The sequence below is a fragment of the Heterodontus francisci genome, chromosome 19 (genome assembly GCF_036365525.1).
Source record: "Heterodontus francisci isolate sHetFra1 chromosome 19, sHetFra1.hap1, whole genome shotgun sequence".
Taxonomy (NCBI): Eukaryota; Metazoa; Chordata; class Chondrichthyes; order Heterodontiformes; family Heterodontidae; genus Heterodontus; species Heterodontus francisci.
In genome coordinates, this window is record NC_090389.1 from 8,303,949 (window position 1) to 8,323,012 (window position 19,064).

The 19,064-nt window shown below is 47.1% G+C and overlaps 1 protein-coding gene across 8 annotated transcripts in view; it reads right to left on the bottom strand.

Moving 5' to 3' along the window:
• The window catches only part of cacna2d2a (calcium channel, voltage-dependent, alpha 2/delta subunit 2a), a 1,382,174-nt gene that overhangs the window by 546,688 nt on the left and 816,422 nt on the right, over window positions 1–19,064 (bottom strand). For all 8 annotated transcript variants that reach the window (XM_068051351.1, XM_068051350.1, XM_068051349.1 and 5 more), the window contains one exon: window positions 7,123–7,264. In XM_068051351.1, the coding sequence (XP_067907452.1) occupies window positions 7,123–7,264 (142 nt within the window). The remainder of the gene's footprint in view (window positions 1–7,122; window positions 7,265–19,064) is intronic.

Genomic DNA, 19,064 nt, shown 5'->3' on the forward strand with positions numbered 1-19,064 from the left:
GGAGCATTCTGCCTCTGCCAGTTCAAAACTGTCTCTCCAATTTAAAAATCTCAGTTCAAACTCTGCAACAGCCAGTTAAACATGTAACTAACTGGTCTGACCACATCTGTTGGTGGATTGAATTGGAGCAGGGAGTAGCTCTGCCTGTTAATATGCAAAAAATGTCCTTCCAGCTAGGGGCCTAGTAACCCCTTGTCACAGGCCTTCTCTTCTTCCCAGCAACAATTTGAAATTTAATATCCATGTGGTGAAAGTAATGTGTCTCACTCTTGGCAGGTGGGGCCCTGCATGACAATATGTATATACCCATGCACAGGTATTATATGCATCTCGTGTACCCATTCTGTGTGAGTGTCAACACATACGGCATGTGTGTCAGTGCATATTATGTACATGTGTACCGTCTCCTTTGTCGTGTGGCCAAGTCCTCACAAGGTCTCTCATGTCTAGAGACTCTTTGGATCTCATGTCTTGGACAAGCTTCTGAAGGCCTTTATATGATGAGCAATGCCATTAAAAAGATCAGAACGCAGAACAACACACTGTAGGAGACCCAAATGGGGCCTGGGTGCAGTTGAGTCCAGGTGATTCTGTGCAAAATATAGGGAACAAAAAAGCCCCAATGGAATATCCTGTTGGGAAATCCAAAGCTAGGAACATAAATATAAGATAGTTACAAATAAATCTAATAATGAATTCAGGAGAAACATCTTTACCCAGAGAGTGGTGAGAATGTGAAACCTGTTTCCACAAGGACTAGTTTGGACCATACGAACATAGGAAATAGGAGCAGGAGTAAGCCATTCGGTGCATCGAGCCTGCTCTGCCATTCAACTAGATCACGGCTGATCTTCTACCTCAACACCATTTTTCTGCACTATCCGTATATCCCTTGATACCTTTAATATCTAGAAATCTATAGATCTCTGTCTTGAAAATACTCAATGACTATGCCTCCACCGCCCTCTGCGGTAGAGAATTCCAAAGATTCACCACCCTCTGTGTGAAGAAATTCCTCCTCATCTCAGTCCTAAATGGCCTACCCCTGAAGATGAGACTGTGTCCCCTGGTTCTACACTCCCCAGCCAGGGGAAACATCCTTCCTGCATCCACCCTGAGGAGCCCTGTAAGAATTTTGTAAGTTTCAATGAGATCACCTCTCATTCTTCCAAACTCTAGAGAATACAGACCCAGCCTCCTCAATCTCTCCTCATAGGACAATCCCACCATCCCAGGAATTAGTCTTGTGAACCTTTGTTTCACTCCCTCCATGGCAAGTATATCCTTCCTTAGATGAGGAGACCAAAACTGTACACAATACTCCAGGTACATTCTCACCGGGGCTCTATACAATTGCAGCAAGACTTCTTTACTCGTGCACTCAAATACTCTTGCAATAAAGGCCAACATACCATTTGCCTTCCCAATTTCTTGCTGCAATTGCATGTTAGCTTTCAGTGACTCATCAACAAGGACACCCAGGTCCCTTTGGACACCAACACTTCCCAATCTCTCACCATTTAAGAAATACTTTGCATTTCTGTTTTTCCTATAGAAGTGGTTAACCACATTTTTCCACATTATATTCCATCTGCCATATTCTTGCCGACTCACTTCACTTGTCTAAATCTCCTTGAAGCCTCTTTGCATCCTCCTTACAACTCACATTCCCACCTAGTTTTGTGTCATCAGCAGAACTGGAAATATTACATTTGGTCCCCACATCCAAATTATTGACACAGATTGTGAGCAGCTGATCCTTGCAGTACCCCACTAGTCACGTCAGGGATCGGCACCAACATGTGGCACCACAGACATTTGACAAAATTATTGACTCAGACATGGCATGGGTCAATTAATCTGTATATAAAGTGTATAGCCAATCTAATGCCATCAAAACACAGAAGAAATTTAAAACACTTCTCCCTATAATTAAAGTAGCTAAGCATACAAACATCAATGGAGAGCAGCACAACTGTATTCGCTAGCTAGCAAGCAAAATAGTATGCAATGCCAATGCAAATTACTTTTGTTGACAGAATAGAGCTGGCTACACCATGTCAAGGGGTGGTAGATGGATCTTACTGGATGACCTCTGTGGATTCACACTGTGTCAGGAGTGAAAATTCATCCAATAAACCACGAAACCCAAGGAGAGGATTGTTATTGTGCTTATTGAGTTGAGGCAGTAGAAAAATCAGCAATAAGAAGACTGACCATTTCTCACACTGCTGTTGGCATAAGACAATTTAACCCATAGTCAATGTTTGTGCAACTTCTCCACCTGCTTGTAATATGTGTCCGAAGACAGGACAGTCTACAAAGGGCAGTGATCTCCAAATCAGGAGAATTTTATAGGATGGAGAAGGTAGTACTTCAGAAGAGTCATGTAAAACAGGAAAGCAGAATGGGACAGGAAGGGACACACAGATTTACGGTAAGTAGCCAAGACTAATTTATGCATCTTGACCAGCTGTTAAACTAGGTCCTGGATTCTAAACTTGTAGAAACAACAGCATCTCTCATGGACAAAATGTCATTTAATCACCAAAGCTAGTGACAGAATTAGATAAACACAATTATAGATAAAGAGCACCCTTCAGTACGTCCAATATATACCTCGTAAATTCACTTACATATATATCTCAGTCTATCATTGGCGATTCCGATTCAGCTTTGATAAGATAATTATTAAAAAAAGCTTTTCTGAAAAAGGTTGAGTGGTTGTTACTGCATGTATTATTCAGTTACAAAATACTTAGTCACTATCTGTAAGATTATACTCCAGACTAACCAATTTATGTCTAAGCCAAATCTCTTACCTGTTAGCAAAGGTGTACTTATAATATAATGTAATCATATGATACAGACAACTTTGAAATGGCATTGGCCACTCAGGTTATCTGCCCTCAAACTGGATAGTAAATGATACACATTGCAGTTACTGATCTTTGACATACTTGTAAACCTTGTCCTTTAATCCAATTTGCAGCAAAGAAAATCAGTTAATGACTGTTTCTATCATGGTTACTGAAACATAATTTTTTACGATGTCTTCCCGACAGTTTTTAAAACTGCAAATGCATCATAGCTTTTGTTAAGGAATCATAGACAGTTCATCACAGATTAATGTTTATTAAAGATATCCATTACCTTGTATTTAGTAACTATTGTATATGGGTCAGTAGCATCCTGTTTTTTCCAATATCACTCAGCCCCATTACACCATACACTTGTATTCATGAGGAACTTACAGTGCTGACTTCTGGAGATTCCTTGGATTTTATTGCCTATTTTCCCCTCAATACAGGTTATGGAACAATGTGATTCCAAACGGATAGCAGCAGAATTGTGACATTTATATAGAAGTAAATGTCGACCAAGTTTCAACATGTCACTGAGCTGTGTCCCAAGTGTAAGTAATGTGTGCCAGAGCTTAGAAATCAAGACATTCCCAAAGTGACTTTTGCCATTTATTTTAAAACACAAGGTTAAAAGGCTTGGAGCAGGGGTGTCCAACTTTTTTGCATGGGGGGCCGGCCACATTACAATTTTTGTCATATGTAGGAGCCCGGTGAGACAAATTTGGAATGATAAAGGCATTAAAAGATCATCTTACTATGAATCAAAAAAGCAACAAATATGCATTTTTGTGAAGAACGTTTAAATGAGAAGACTAATTTATTGGCTTATTTTGTGGTCACTATGTTGGACACTGATTCAGTGAGATACCTGGCATATTCTTTGTTTGCGGAAGTAGTCAATCTCTGCCCGCACACTTCTAGCAGTGATGTGGAGTATTTTGGATAGATGTCCATCTGTCAAGAGTGATCTTGATCATTCTCTATGTGGCATGCCCTACCCTCCCTCTCTCTGTGTCATGCCCCCTCTCTCTCTCTGCCCCCTCACTCTCTCTCTCTCTCTTTCTGACTGCACCCTCTCCCTCCCTCCCTCTCGTTCTGCAACCCCTCCCACACTCTGTCTCCGCCCCCTCTCTCTCTGTCACCTCTCTCTCACTCTCTGGCCCCCATCCCTCTCTCTCTCTGCCCCCTTCTCCCGCTCTCCCTCTCTGCCCATCTCCTTCTCTTTCTCTCAGACCCCTCTCCCCCTCTCTTCTCTGCCCCCTCCCTCCCTCTCTCTGCCCCTTCCCTCTCGCTGTCTCTGCCATCCCTCCCTCTCTCTCTCTCTGCCTCCCTCTTTCTGTCCCCCGACCCCCCTCCCTCTCTCTCTGCCCACTCCCCCCCACTCTCTGCCACCTCTCTCTCTCTCCCTCTGCACCCCCTTCTCCCTCTGCCACCCCGTCTCACTCTGCCCTCCTCTCTCTGCCCCATGATCCCCCTCTCTCTCTGCCCCTCCCCCTCTCTCTCTGCCCCTCCCCCTCTGTCGCCCTCTCTCTCTTGCTGCCTCTCTCCCTCTCTGCTGCCTCCTCTCTCTCTCTCTCTGCCCCCTCTCTCTCCCTCTTTCTCTGCAAACCCTCTCTCTCTGTCCCCCTCTCCCACTCTTTGCCCCCCCTCTCTCTGCCCCCTCTCCCTCTCTCTTTGCCCCCTCTCTCTCTGCCTAGCCCTCTCTCTCTCTCGCCCCCTCTCTGCCTCTTCTCTCTCACTCTTCCCTTCCTTTCTCTCTCTCTGCTCACTCCTCTCTCTTTCCCTCTCTGCCCCACCCTCTCTCTCAGACCCCGTCACTCTGCTGCCCCTCTCTCTCTCTCTCTCTCTGCCCCCTCTGTCTGCAAACCTCTTTCGCTCTGCCCCCACCTCTCTCTCTCTCTGTGCCCCTCACTCTAGATCTCTGACCCCTCTCTCCCTCTCTGCCCCTCACTCTCTCTGCCCTCTTCCTCCCTCTCTCTCTGCCCCTTCCCTTTCTCTCTGCCACCCCTGCCTATCTCTCCCTCTGCATCCTCCGCTCTCTGCTCCCCTCTTTCTCTGCCCACTCCCTCTCTGTCTGCCACCACTCTCGCCCTCTTGCCACCCCTCTCTCTCTCTCTGCCCCCACTCTCTCTCTGTACCAATCCTTCTCTCTCTCCCTGCATCTCCTCTCTCTGCTCTCTCTCTCTGCCCCGACCTCTCTCTGCCCTCCTCACTCTCTCCCTGCCCCCTCTTTACCTCTCTCTCTCTCTCTCTCTGTCCCACTCTCTCTGTGCCCACCCTCTATCTCTTTCTCTCGCTATGCTCCCCCTCTCTGCCCCTTTGCTCTCTCTGCCCCACACCTTTCTTTCTCTCTCTGATATCCACAGTCTCTCTCTCTGCTGCCCTCTCTCACTCTGTCCCCTCTCTTTCCCTCTGCTAGCCCTCTCTCTCTCTCTCTCGCTCTCTCTGCCCCCTCTCTCTCTCTCTCTGCCCCCCCCCTCTCTCTCTCTGCCATCACACTCTCTCTCTCTTCCCCCTCTCTCTTACCCTCTCTTGGCCAAACCCCCCCTCTCTCTCTGGCCAATTTCTCTCTCTCTCTCTGCCCACCGCTGTCTTTCTGTCTCTGCTACCCCTCTCTCAATGCCACCCTCTCTCTCTCTTTGCCTGCCCACTCTGTGTCTTTCCCTCTCTGTGCCCCATGCTCTCTCTCTATGTCCCCTCTCTCTCTCTGCCCACCCTTCTCTCTCTCTACCCCCTCTGTCGCTCTCTCTCTGACCCCCGGTTTTTCTCTCTCTCTCTCTCTCTCTCTCTCTGACCCCACTTTCTATCTCTCTGACTCCTCTCTCTGCCCCCTTTCTCTCTCTGACCCCTCTTTCTGTCTCATGACCCCCCTCTCTTTCTCTCTCCCTGCCCCCACTTTCTATCTTTGCCCCATCTCTCTTTGCCCACCATCTCTCTCTCTCTCTCTGCCAACCTCTCTCTCTCTCTCTGCCTCCCCTATCCCTCTGTCCCCCTCTCTCTCTCTGCCTCTCTCTGTCTCATCTGCTTCCTTGTTTCTCACTCTATCTCTCTGCCCCCCCTCTCTTCTCTGACACCCGTTTCTTGCTCTCTCTCTCTTGCTCCCTCTCTCTCTCCCCCTCTCTGTCCACTCTCTCTCTGACCCCTCTCTCTCTCGCTGCCTCCTGTCTCTCTCTCTTGACTCCTGTCTCTCTCTTTGCCCCCCCGTCTCTCTCTCTGCCCCCCTCTCTCTTTCTCTGCCCACCTCTCTCTGCCCCCCCTCGCTCTCTCTGAATCCCCCTTTTTCTCTCTCTCTGACCCCACTTTCTATCTCTCTGATCCCTCTCTCTCTGATCTCTCTCTCTCTCTCTGTCCCTCCCTCTCTCTGACCCCACTTTCTATCTCTGATCCCTCCCTCTCTCTCTGCCCCCTCTCCCTGTCTTTCTCTCCAACCCCCCCCCCCCATTTCTCGCGCTCTCTGATCGCCTCTCTCTCTCTGACCCCTCTCTCTTTGCACCCCCCCCCTGCCTCTCCCTCTCTCTGCCCCCTTTCTCTCTCTGTCTGTCCCCCCCTCTGTCTCTGATCGTTGCTGAGAGATGGAACAGCAGTGTCTGAACTCCGAACAGCTTCATGATTTTACAGCGGGTTTTAAAAAAAGATTGGAATCCACCGGAAAATCCAGAATCTGCCCGAGGTTCGGAAACTGCCGTTCCCTCGCTCAGTACCTGTCACCCGTGAATGTGAAAAGGAGTGTTAGTGAGCATTAGATAAAGATCTGAGCGGAGAAATTCCAATTCAGCTGTGAAACAGACAGTGTGATTTTTTTCAAAGTCTGGTTGGAAAGAAGAAGCCAATGGGAAATTTCTCATCCCTGAAATTATCAGTCACAGACCTCAAATTATTTTACCACGGGCCCCTGGTCACAGCCTTTCAACCTGAGAATGACCCGTTTATTCCTACTCTCTGTTTTCTGTCCGTTAACCAATTCTCAATCCATGCCAGTGTATTATCTCCAATCCCATGTGCTCTAATTTTATTTACTAGCCTCTTGTGTAGGACCTGATTGAAAGCCTTCTGAAAATCCAAATAGTTGAAGCAAACAGCACAGATGCATTTAAGGGGATGCTAGTTAAGTACATTAGGGAGAAAGGAATAGAAGGGTATATTGATAGAGCGAAAAGAGGGAGGCAGTTTTTGTGGAGCACGAACACCATCAAAGATTTGAAGGCCAAATGGCCTTTTGCTATGCTGTACCTTCTGTGTAATTCTGTGTAATACTCACAGCCCTTGTAGATGTCGGTTGGGATCTGCACTGCCATGTAGGAATAGTTGACCTTGACCTTGAAGTTTGGATCATCCACAAACTCTAACTGTAAAGGATTAATCTGTTCCCCATCTGAGCTTTCATCGTCTCTATCACCACCCTGTAACAAACAGAGAAGACAGTGTGACAAATGTTAGGAACTATGGAGACGGGAATCTCTGGGACAGGCCAGAGTAGTTTATTCCTGCAGGGCAGGATCATAAATTTGGGGGGAGAGGGCAGAAGGTTCTTCATTTTGACAGTTTATAGCTTCCTCTGTGATGCCCATGCTCTTCATTTTGGATTGGAACATTCTAACAAGATTTACAATACCTGCACTCAATGTTATCCCTAACACTGCTGGCATAAATAATGGGGTCAAAGTTGAATGTTCTTAAAAAATTATAATATTCCAATGTGCAAGCAACCCTCATGGGAATGGTTAAACAGCTCAGGTTAAAGAGCTAGAACTGGTGCAGGCCAAATGTTTTCAATGGCTTCATTCTACATGGTATTTCTGTGATTCAGTGAACCCAAACCAATATGAAAGTGCCATTAAAAATCACACTGTTGTCACTCAGCTTATTGAGTGCATTACCAATTCAAATCCATCCAGTCCAGTTTTAGCTCCTGTCACTGCATTGAAACCACCCTAGCAAAACTCACAAACAACTACTTCTGAGACTCAGACAAGTGTTCAATTATCCCTCCCGGCCCTCAAGCTTTCCACAGCATTCAACATGGCTGAGTATGCCATCCTCATCCAAGGCTTCTCCTCATCATCACGCCCAGTGAAGTTGCTCTCTCACAGTTCCATTCCTACTTATCTGAATGCAATGAATCCATCTTCAGTAATGGCTTCTCTTCCCTCCCCTGCACTGCTACCTTCAAGATCGCCCAAGGATCCATCGTTGGCTTCTCTTATCTTCAGGTTCCACTTGGTGACATCATCTGTCGAAAAAGAAACAGCTTCCACATGTATGCTGACACCTATTTTGGCCTCTCCACCACCTCTCTGTACCCCTTTCCTGCTTCAAGATTAATACCATAAAGACTAAAACAGTCAGCTTCACCCCCACCACAAACTCTGTTCCCTTGCCAATGATTCCAATTCCTGCCCACTCGCTCGATCCCAAGTGTGACACCTTATTCAACTGAGATGAGTTTTAAGTCCCACTTCCACCTCTGCATCTATCTCAGCCCCTCCACCAATGAACCCTTTAGTCAATTCTACATTTTACTTTGCAGACTTCCATCCTCCATAAACTCCAACTTGCTGAAACCTTCGCCACATGTATTCTGTCCCACATTGGGTCCTGCTTGTCAACACACCTCTTTGCTGAGCTACACAGGTCCCCAGTAACCCAATATATTCAATTTGAAATCTTCATTCTCATCTATAAATGCCTCAAGGCCTTCTCCCACCCTATCCCTGACTTTGTAGCCTGTCCACAATGCTCTGTTTCTCTTGTTCTTGATCTTCTGTGCATCCCTTCCCTTTGCCTGATGACAAAGAACTTCATCTAGCATGAATATTAATCCTACAAAGAGATCACCTGCTTCTCAGTGGCTTATACTCATCCTTGAGCTTTGGCAAAAATGAAACGAGGAAAAAACTCAATTATCTTTGAACTATCGTAACATTTCATGGCCTTGTATATCTCCCAAACCCTTCTGCTCCAAGATCTTGACCTCCTCTGAATGGAGCTTCTCCAAGCCTCAGCTCAGTCTCTTCACCCTGTTGAATTCATTTTCATGGATACTGGATCAACCATGTCATAGAGTCATAGAGAAATACAGCACTGAAACAGGCCCTTCGGCCCACCGAGTCTGTGCTGACCAACAACCACCCATTTATACTAATCCTACATTAATCCCATATTTCCTACCACATCCCCACCATTCTGCTACCACCTACCTACACTAGGGGCAATTTACAATGGCCAATTTACCTATCAACCTACAAGTCTTTGGCTGTGGGAGGAACTGGAGCACCCGGTGGAAACCCACGGGGTCACAGGAAGAACTTGCAAACTCCACACAGGCAGTAGCCAAAATCGAACCCGGGTTGCTGGAGCTGTGAGGCGGCGGTGCTAACCACTGCACCACTGTGCCACCCCTCACCATCTTGTGATAGTCCTTACTCCTGGCAGTACCTCTGCTGCTTCATTCTGCCGATGCAGACATTTTTCAGGTCTGCAATCATCAGTACCTGCCAATTGAATATTAATTCTGGTTAAGGCTAATGGCTCTTTTCATCCAGAATTATTTGCCAAAATCCACTCTGTGCATCCAAATTGCTGAATGCTTTTACATGTCTTAAATCTTATAATATTTCTTGTACAGTAGGCCTGGGCTGCTTATCATAGCTCTGTCCAAATGTTCGTGCAGTGGAGACGATCGATATGGAGTCTCATTTTCCACGGTTCAAGAAAGAAAAAGAACTTGAATTTCTATAGAGCCATTCACAACCTCAGGCTGTCTCAAAGTGCTTCATAGCCAATGTGACAGGCAATTTGTACACAGCAAGCTCCCACAAACAACAATGAGATCATGAAAAAATAATCTGTTTTAATGATTTTGGTTGAGGAATAAATATTTTCCAGGGCACTGGGGAAAACATACTTGCTCTTCTTTGAATGGTGCCATCGGATCATTTACAGCCCTCTGAGAGGGCAGAGGGGACCTCAGTTTACTGCCTCATCTGAAAGACGGCACCTCCGATAGTGCAGCACTCCATTAGTAATCTCAGTGCAGTACTGCCGGCCTAAATTATGTGCTCAAGTCTCTACAATGGGACTTGAAATGACAACTTTCTGACTCAGAGGCGAGAGGGCGATCACTGTGCAAGGCTGACAGCTTTATTTATTGTTGATTAGCAGGCTCAATACCCAGAGGCTCTGGCCCGATGCCTGCATCTGGCGTCTTCAGCTTAATCCACTGCTCAAATTCATTTTAGAGCCAGCCTTTCACGTCACTGGTTCCACCTTCGAATTAGATTGAGCTGATATTTGCCCTTTAGCTGCCATGCTCATTAAAAGGCATCTGGTACAATTCAGGGTGCCCAATTTGTTTGGTCCTCCTCACAGCAATGCTGTGGTCCCAGTTGTGGTTGAGAGAACATTATTATTCTTCAATTGTCCCACTTATTGCACAGTGTAGCTTCCTGCTGTACAGGTACTGGAGACTGTACCAACTGCCTGTGCACTGCTGTACAAGTAGCAGAGACTGTACCATCCTACCATGTACTGCCAAGGTACTGGAGACTGTACAAACTTCCTATGCACTGCTGAATAGGTACTGGAGACTGTACCATCTTACTGTGTTCTGTACAGGTATTGACAACTGTGCCAGTTTCCTGTGTACTGCTGTGCAGGTACTGGCAGCTGCTGTACTATTTCATTAAACTACAGTCTTAACTTCTGCTGCCATGTCTTGTCATTACCCTAAGTTGTGGATAAAAACCAAATAATGAGTCAGAATTAACCATTCCTGTCATATTTAGCGTCAGCTTTGCAGTCATTTTGATCAATCTAAGTCTGTTTTGTTTCAGTGCCTCTCTCTTTCAATTGTGACTCCCATTTCACATATGATCTTGTCTCTTATTAAGGAATCATACAAGTCTCCAAAATTGCTACTGGGTGCGATAATTTTCAGTGTCATGATTCACTTCTTTAGATGATCTCACAATCCTGGTTGCAGGTTAAAAAAATTAATTGTACTGAACAACCTTGCTTTTACTCGGGATGCAGTATTCATCAGATGCTGTTATCCATTCTCCAGTTCTCTGAATTTTAAGCAAAGTGCTGTATACCCAAACTACTACAAAAGCACAGTCTTCTTGGTTCTGTCTTCACAAAGGAGGACACAAATAACCTCCCAGAAATGTTAGGGAACCCAGGTCTAATGAGAGGGGGGAACTGAAGGAAATCAGTATTAGTAAAAAAAAATAGTGCTAAGGAAATTAATCGGGTTAAAGGCTGACAAATCCACAGGGCCTGATAATCCACATCCTAGAGTACTAAAGAAACTGGCCCTGGAAATAGTGGATGCATTGGCGGTCATCTTCCAAAATTCGATAGACTCTGGAGTAGTTCCTACAGATTGGAGGGTGGCAAATGTAAACCCACTATTTAAAAAAGGAGGGAGAGAAAAAACAGGGAATTACAGACCAGTTAGCCTTACATCAGTAGTGGGGAAAATGCTAGACTCGATTATAAAGGATGTGATAGCAGAATACCTGGAAAGCATAAACGGAATTGGACAAAGTCAGCATGGGTTTACGAAAGGGAAATAATGCTTAACAAATTTATTTAGAGATACAGCACTGAAACAGCCCTTTGGCCCACCGAGTCTGTGCCGACCAAGAACTACCCATTTATACTAACCCTACAGTAATCCTATATTCCCTACCACCTACCTACACTAGGGGCAATTTACAATGGGCAATTTACCTATCACCTGCAAGTCTTTGGCAGTGGGAGGAAACCGAAGCACCCGGCAAAAACCCACGCGGTCATAGGGAGAACTTGCAAACTCCACACAGGCAGTACCCAGAATTGAACCCAGGTCCCTAGAGCTCTGAGGCTGCAGTGCTAACCACTGCACCACTGTGCCACCCAAATCTACTGGAGTTTTTTGAGGATGTAACTAGTAGAATAGGTAAGGGAGAACCAGTGGATGTGGTGTAATTGGATTTTCAGAAGGCTTTTGCTAAGGTCCCACATAAGAGGTTAGTGTGCAAAATTAAAGCACATGGGATTGGGGGTAATATACTGGCATGGATTGAGAATTGGTTGACAGACAAGAAACAGAGTAGGAATAAACGGGTCTTTTTCCAGGTGGCAGGCAGTGACTAGTGGGGTACCACAGGGATCAGTGCTTGGGCCCCAGCTATTCACAATATATATTAATGACGTGGGTGAGGGAACTAAATGTAACATTTCCAAGTTTGCAGATGACACAAAGCTGGGAGGGGGGGGAGGCAATGTGATAAATGTGAGGTTATCCACTTTGGTTGTAAAAACAGAAAGGCAGATTATTGTCTGAATGGTAATAGATTGGGAAAGGGGGAGGTGCAATGAGACCTTGGTGTCCTTGTACACCAGTCGCTGAAAGCAAGCATTCAGGTGCAGCAAGCAATTAGGAAGGCGAATGGTATGTTGGCCTTCATTGCAAGCAGATTTGAGTACAGGAGCAAGATGTCTTACTGCAGTTATAAAGGGCCTTGGTGAGACCACATCTGGAGTGTTGTGTGCAGTTTTGTTCTCCTTATTTGAGGAAGGATGTGCTTGCCATGGAGGGAGTGCAAAGAAGATTTACTCGGCTGATTCCTGGGATGGCAGGATTGATGTATGAGGAAAGATTGGGTCGACTAGGCCTATATTCACTAGAGTTTAGAAGAATGAGAGGGGCTCTCATAGAAATCTATAAAATTCTAACAGGACCAGACAGGCTCGATGCAGGGAGGATGTTCCCGAGGACTGGGGAGTCCAGAATCAGGGGTCACAGTCTCAGGATACAGGGAATGCCATTTAGAACTGAGATGAGGAGAAATTTGTTCACTCAGAGGGTGGTGAACCTGTGGAATTCTCTACCGCAGAAGACATTGGAGGCCAAGTCATTAAATATATTCAAGAATGAGATATTTCCTAATGCCAAAGGGATCAAGCGATATGGGGAGAAAGCAGGAACAGGGTACTGAATTAGACAATCAGCCATGATCTTTTTTGAATGGCGGAGCAGGCCCAAAGGGCCGAATGGCCTACTCCTGCTCCTAGTTTCTATGCTTCTATGTTACTTCCCAGTTTTTCCTCTTTATACCAGTCATTCAAAGTCCCAAAACTCCACAGGAAAAGTGACCTTTCCATGAGTAACTAAAGAGGTTAAGGCTAGTATTAGATTAAAAGAGGAGGCTTATAATATTTCCAAGAAGAGTTTTAGAAACCAGCAAAGGACAACTAAAAATTTGATAAAGAGGGAGAAAACAGAATGAGAGTAAACAAGCAAGAAATATAAAAAACAAATTGGAAGAGCTTCCACAAGTATGTACGAAGACAGTAGTGAAAGTAAGTATGGGTTCCTCCCTCCCCCTCTCTCTGTCCCCCCTCTCTCTCTTGCCCCACACACCCTTTCTCTCCCACTCTCTCTCTCTCTGTACCACCCCCCTTTCTCTCTCTCTCTACCTCCCCAGCCACCCCCCTCCCCTGACCGTTGCTGAGAACAGCGCTTCCGAACTCTGGACAGCTTTGTGGTTTTCCGGCCGACTTTTAAAAAAATCGGAACCCGCTGGAAAACCCTGAATCTGTCCCAAGTGCAGAAAGCGCAGTCTCTGCTTCAGCACCTGTCAGCTGTGGAACTGACAACTGAGATTTTTTTTAAAAGCTGGTCTATGGAAGCCAATAGGAAATTTCTCAACCCTGAAATTTCCAGTCTCGGACCCCAAAATTGTTTACCACAGATACCGATGTCCGTGCACAGTCACACTGCCGACCCCTGCTCAGGAAACTCAACACCATCCAGGACAAAGTAGCCCACTTGATCGGCACCCCATCCACCACCTTAAATATTCATTCCCTCCACCACTGACGCACAGTGGCAGCAGTGTGTACCATATACAAGATGCATTGCAGCAACTCACCAAGGCTCCTTCAGTAGCACCTTCCAAACCCACGAACAGAAGGCCAAGGACAGCAGGCAGATGGGAATACAACCGCCTGCAAGTTCCCCTCCAAGTCGCACACCATCCTGACTTGGAAGATATATTGCTATTCCTTCATTGTCACTAGATCAAAATTCTGGAGCTCCCTCCCTAACAGCACTGTGGATGTACTTACGCCAGATGGACTGCAGCAGTTCAAGAAGGCAGCTCATGCCACCTTCTCAAGAGCAATTAGAGATGGTCAACAAATGCCAGCCTTGTCCTAGCCACCCATATCCCATGAAAGAATACAAAAAAAGAAATTATGTTGTGGAATAAGGAAGTGGCAGGAACTTTAAATATGTATTTTGGCCCGGCTTTTGTGGTAGTAATGATGCCAAAACTCATAGATAGGCACCGCCATGTTGCACCACGGAAATTACTGACTCAGCCACGGACACGGGGGCAATTAATCTGAATATAAAGTGTGTAGCCAATCTCATGCCTTCAAAACACAGGCCAATTTAAAATACATTTCTCACTAAAAATAAAGTAGCTAAGCATACAAACATCAATGGAGAGCAGCACAACTATATTAGCTAGCTAGCAAGCAAAATTGTAGGCAATGCCAATGCAAATTACTTTTGTTGACAGAATACAGCTAACTACATCATGTCACAGTGTGGTAGATGGATCTTACTGGATGACCTCTGGATTCACACTGTGTCAGGACTGCAAATTAATCCAATAAACCATGAAACACAAGGAGAGGATTGTTATGGTGGTTATTGAGGTGAAGCAGTAGAAAAATCAGCAATAGGAAGACTGACCATTTCTCACATTGCTATTGTCACAAGACAATTTAACCCATGATAGTCAATGTTTGTGCAACTTCTTCACCTGCTTGTAATATGTTTCTGAAGACAGGGCAGCCAATAAAAGGGCAATGATTTCCAAATCAGGAGAATTTTATAGGATGGAGCAGATAGAACTTCAGAAGAGTCATGTAAAACAGAAAAGCAGAATGGGACAGGAAGGGACAGAGATTAATGGTAGGTAGCCAAGACTAGTTTATTCATCTTGACGGACTGTGAAACCAGGTCCTGGATTCTAAAATTCAGAAACAACAGCATCAGAATATCATTTGCTCATTAAAGCTAGTGACAAAATTAGATAAACACAATTACAAATAAAGAGCACCCTTCAGCTCCTCCAATAAAGTAATTCTTTTGAAATCACATGTCTATGGGCTGAATTTTACAGATTCCCCGATATCGGGGTTTGTGATGGGCGGGCCGGAAAATGCCTCTGAGAGAGGACTGCCATGCACCCTGATGCCAAGAGGGCCCGGCACGATATTGCTGGCGGCGGAATGGCCTCCTGGCCGGTTCCCCACCGCTCGGCAATGCGACCGCAATTTAAATATGCAAAGAGGTGCTTATCATGCCTAATTATGCATTCTGGTGCATATTGTGCTGAACGGGCGGCTCTCACGTGCCTTCCCGTTCCTGACCAATAACAGCCGGCAGAACAGAGGTAGCAATGCTCGGAGCTGGTGAGTGGGGGAGTGTTGCAAGATGGGTCTTAATTCTGCATTCGTGGATAGAGGTGAGTGGCAGAACGGTATTAAAGGGGTCTCAACTCTGCATTCATGTACGGAGGTGGTGGAGGAGGGTATTAAAGAAGTCTCAACTCTGCATTTATGTACGGAGGTGAGTGGGGGAACGGTATTAAAGGGGTTTCAACTCTGCATTCATGTACGGAGGTGGTGGGAGAGAGTATTAAAAAGGTCTCAACTCTGCATTCATGTACGGAGGTGGTCAGGGAGGGTACTAAAGGGGTCTCAACTCTGCATTCGTGTGCGGACGTACCATGTACTCTCCCTCCATAAAGGGGACCACTCTGCACCCCTGAATGTTTTGGGGAGTGAAGGAACAATGGCAGTCCAAGACCCCTTTGCGTGGGGTGGGGAGCCACAAATGGTAGGCGGTTTAAGGTCATATCGCTGGTGGGCCAATTCAGGCAACTGCAACAGTTTGAATGTGGTCGTGCTGTCCCACTCTTATTGAAAGCTAAGATGGGCAATGCATAGGTGATGCATGAATGCAGCTGAAGTGCCAATCCACATCATTATTTTCCCTGTTAGGTGCCTTTGAAGTACTGAAGGAATTGGATTCAACTGCAACATTGAGATGGGGTCCACCCTGTCTTCATTGATCCACGTTCCCTGAGGAGCCATATCCACTGAAGGCAGAACCAAGAGGCTGGTGCAGCCCACATGGAAGCCCTTGAATGAGAGCAGCAGCAGCCCCCAAGGTGAATTTAGCACGACAGAACACCGTGCATCGACAGGTCCCGCATGACATACTTGCAGATATCAAAGGTGACTGTGGATGTCGAGAGAGGCGATGACACATCTCTGTGCCCTGCTGAACGATGACCTGCAGCCGATGGGCTTCAGTGGACATCCTATGCCTCTGCCCCTCAAACCTACAGCATCTCCTAACTTCTGTGCCTCTGCATCATTTCAGGGTCCCACCGGCAACTAATGTGGGATGACACAGTCAGCAGTGCACCGCTGCATCAGGGAGGTCACTGATGCCCTGTACCGGAGGGCCGGTGACTATGTTGGTTTCACAACGGACCCTGAGTGTCCGTTCCAGAGGGTTGTCGGATTCCCACAGGTGCAAGGGGTCATAGACTGCACCCATGTGGCCATCAAGGCTCCTGCTGGGCGACCAGTTGCATACATAAACCAAAAGGGCTTCCACTCGCTTAACATGCAGCTGGTATGTGATCACCGGAAGCGCTTCACGCAAGTCTGTTTCTGCTTTCCAGGCAGCTGCCATGATGCCTTCATCCTGTGCCAGTCCCAGGTGCTAATGCTCTTCACTGCAGTGGCTCAGATCCAGGGGTGGATTCTTGGAGACAAGGACTACCCCTTGCATACCTGGCTCCTGACGTCAGAAACCCCACCAGTGATGCAGAGGAGAAATACAATGCCAGCCAGGCGCGACACGAGCCACCATTGAGCAGGCGATTGGCATGCTGAAGATGCGCTTTCGCTGCCTGGATAGATTTGATGAGGCCCTACAGTTTGAGCCAGAAAGGGTAGCTCATACGGCTGCTGTATGCTGTGCTCTGCACAACTTTGCACTAAATAGGGGGGGAGGCCTTGCAAGATGAGAAGAGATGTGAGCAGGATTCCTTGGACAATGAGGATGCAGAGGGCTTGCAGCAGGAATTGCACATGGGAGGATGGAGAGCATCCAGGCAGCGCATGCAGGGTGAGCGGCAAGCAAGGGATGCATGACAACACTTTATTGCTCAGCACTTCGCCAGACATGAAATAGACCATCTGCTCTCCACGCCACACACCACCCTCAATCGCCAATTTTGCAGCTGTCCGCATCTGTAACATCTTTGTCTTCACCATTACTGGCAGCAGCTGACTGGGGCATTGTCCATGTGACTGCATCTGTGGAGAGGCACATGATGCATACTGGCATGGCAATGATATTGTTCCAGACATTGGCAGTTCTGTCAGGCTATGATGTAATGGGAGGAGATAGGATCCATACATGCTGGCACACATCATTCACACAGTAAAAATGATACACGTTAGTGAAGCACATTTAGTGAGAATAAATGATATATTACTGTGTCTCCCGTGAAAACCCATTTGTGTCATGGTGTCTTTTTTAAACTTTTGCGGGTGCTCCTTGCAGTGCCACTTCCGCGCTAGCAGCCTGACTGGAAATAGGCTGCTGATCAGGATGCTCTTTGGCTTTGGATGACTTTGGCAGTCGTCCTCTGGGCGCCTGCAGCCTGGAGGGCCCCGACTGCCTGGAGGCCTCCTGCGCCAGTGCATGGCTCTCCTCAGATGTCGTGCAAGCTGGAGCTGGACTCACCGGCGGAGGGCCTGAGGAGCCGGTGTCCACATTGGAATCACCTTGAGGGGAGATCCCAGATAGGGCACGCAGGCTCACCTGCTCCTTCTCAAGGCTTGTAGGAACCTCGCTGCTCTCGCAGGAAGGACCAGGAGCAGGGATAGCCCCTGATCCCTCTCTTGCCTAGCCACTGCTGTGTCCAGCTCATGGCCACGGCAAGGGTTTGTAGGTCAGCGTGGAGCATTGGAATCTGGCTCTCCAAGAGGGCCGCTGTCCTCTCCATGGATGACGCCATGTGCTCAAGTGCCTGGGACATGACAGCTGTCATGGCCTGGATGGACTCCTCCACCGTCCGCTCAAGGCTGCGCATGGCCTGTAGCATCTCCACCAGATGTTGCCTTGATTGTTCCTGCAGCTCCAGCATGCCCTGTGATGTTGACAACAGAGGGTCATCATCAGCCTGGGGCTCAACATGGGCCTGGATACTCACAGTCCTCCGACTGCCAGGGGCCTCGGCTGTCTCAGCCTCAGCCAGCTGTTTTGGGTGCGTATGTAGTGCTCTCACCAGCTTGTGACCCAGACTCTAAAGCCGATCAGATTCCCACTGAGGTGACTGTATCTGTGCTGGTGGAAGTTTCGGGAGTGCTATGGGATGCTGCGTCCTCTGAGGTTGTCTCTTCCTCAGTGTTGTGGGAAGTCTCCAGGCCCTGCAGTTCTGAATAGGAGCGTCACCCTGCAAGATACAATGTGAAGAGCACAGTTTTAGTTTTGTGGCGCACATTTAACAATTATGACAGTATTGTCTCAAACAATAAAATGTTCTAAGTAATCATTGTGTTTGTCAAATGGCTGTATGTTCACCCAGGATCCCGAGCTCCGCTTCCGGAATGGCACGTTCTCCCTGGATGGCTACTAGCTCCAGGACCTCCACCTCTGTTTGAGTCAACAGTTGCATGTCTGGCAGCCCTCCATCAGTCCTGGAGGCCTCCTACGGATTGTGGGCTCTCTTAACCTGGAGAAGCAAGGAGGCAGATATTGAGCATTGCCAAACAACAACACAACACATGTCACAACAGGGGTGCTGGACCCAAAGGTGGGGGAAGCTCGGTCTGTACTACTGACTCTGCCTGTCATGTAGGTGCCATGCTCTGAGCAGCAAACAAGTGTGAGTTCTTTCATACATGCAGCCTTTCATGCAGCATTATTTTTCCCTGCCCGACCTCCCTGTCTTTGGCATGGCAGTGGCACCCATGTGCCACTCTGTGTGGGGACACCCAGGTCAATCAGAGCCATGCAACAAAGTGCCACTTACTTTTGCCGAGCACAAGAGATTTTTCACCCTCTTGTGGCACTGCACCCAGTCCTGGCGGATGGCCCCATGGCAGCTTATC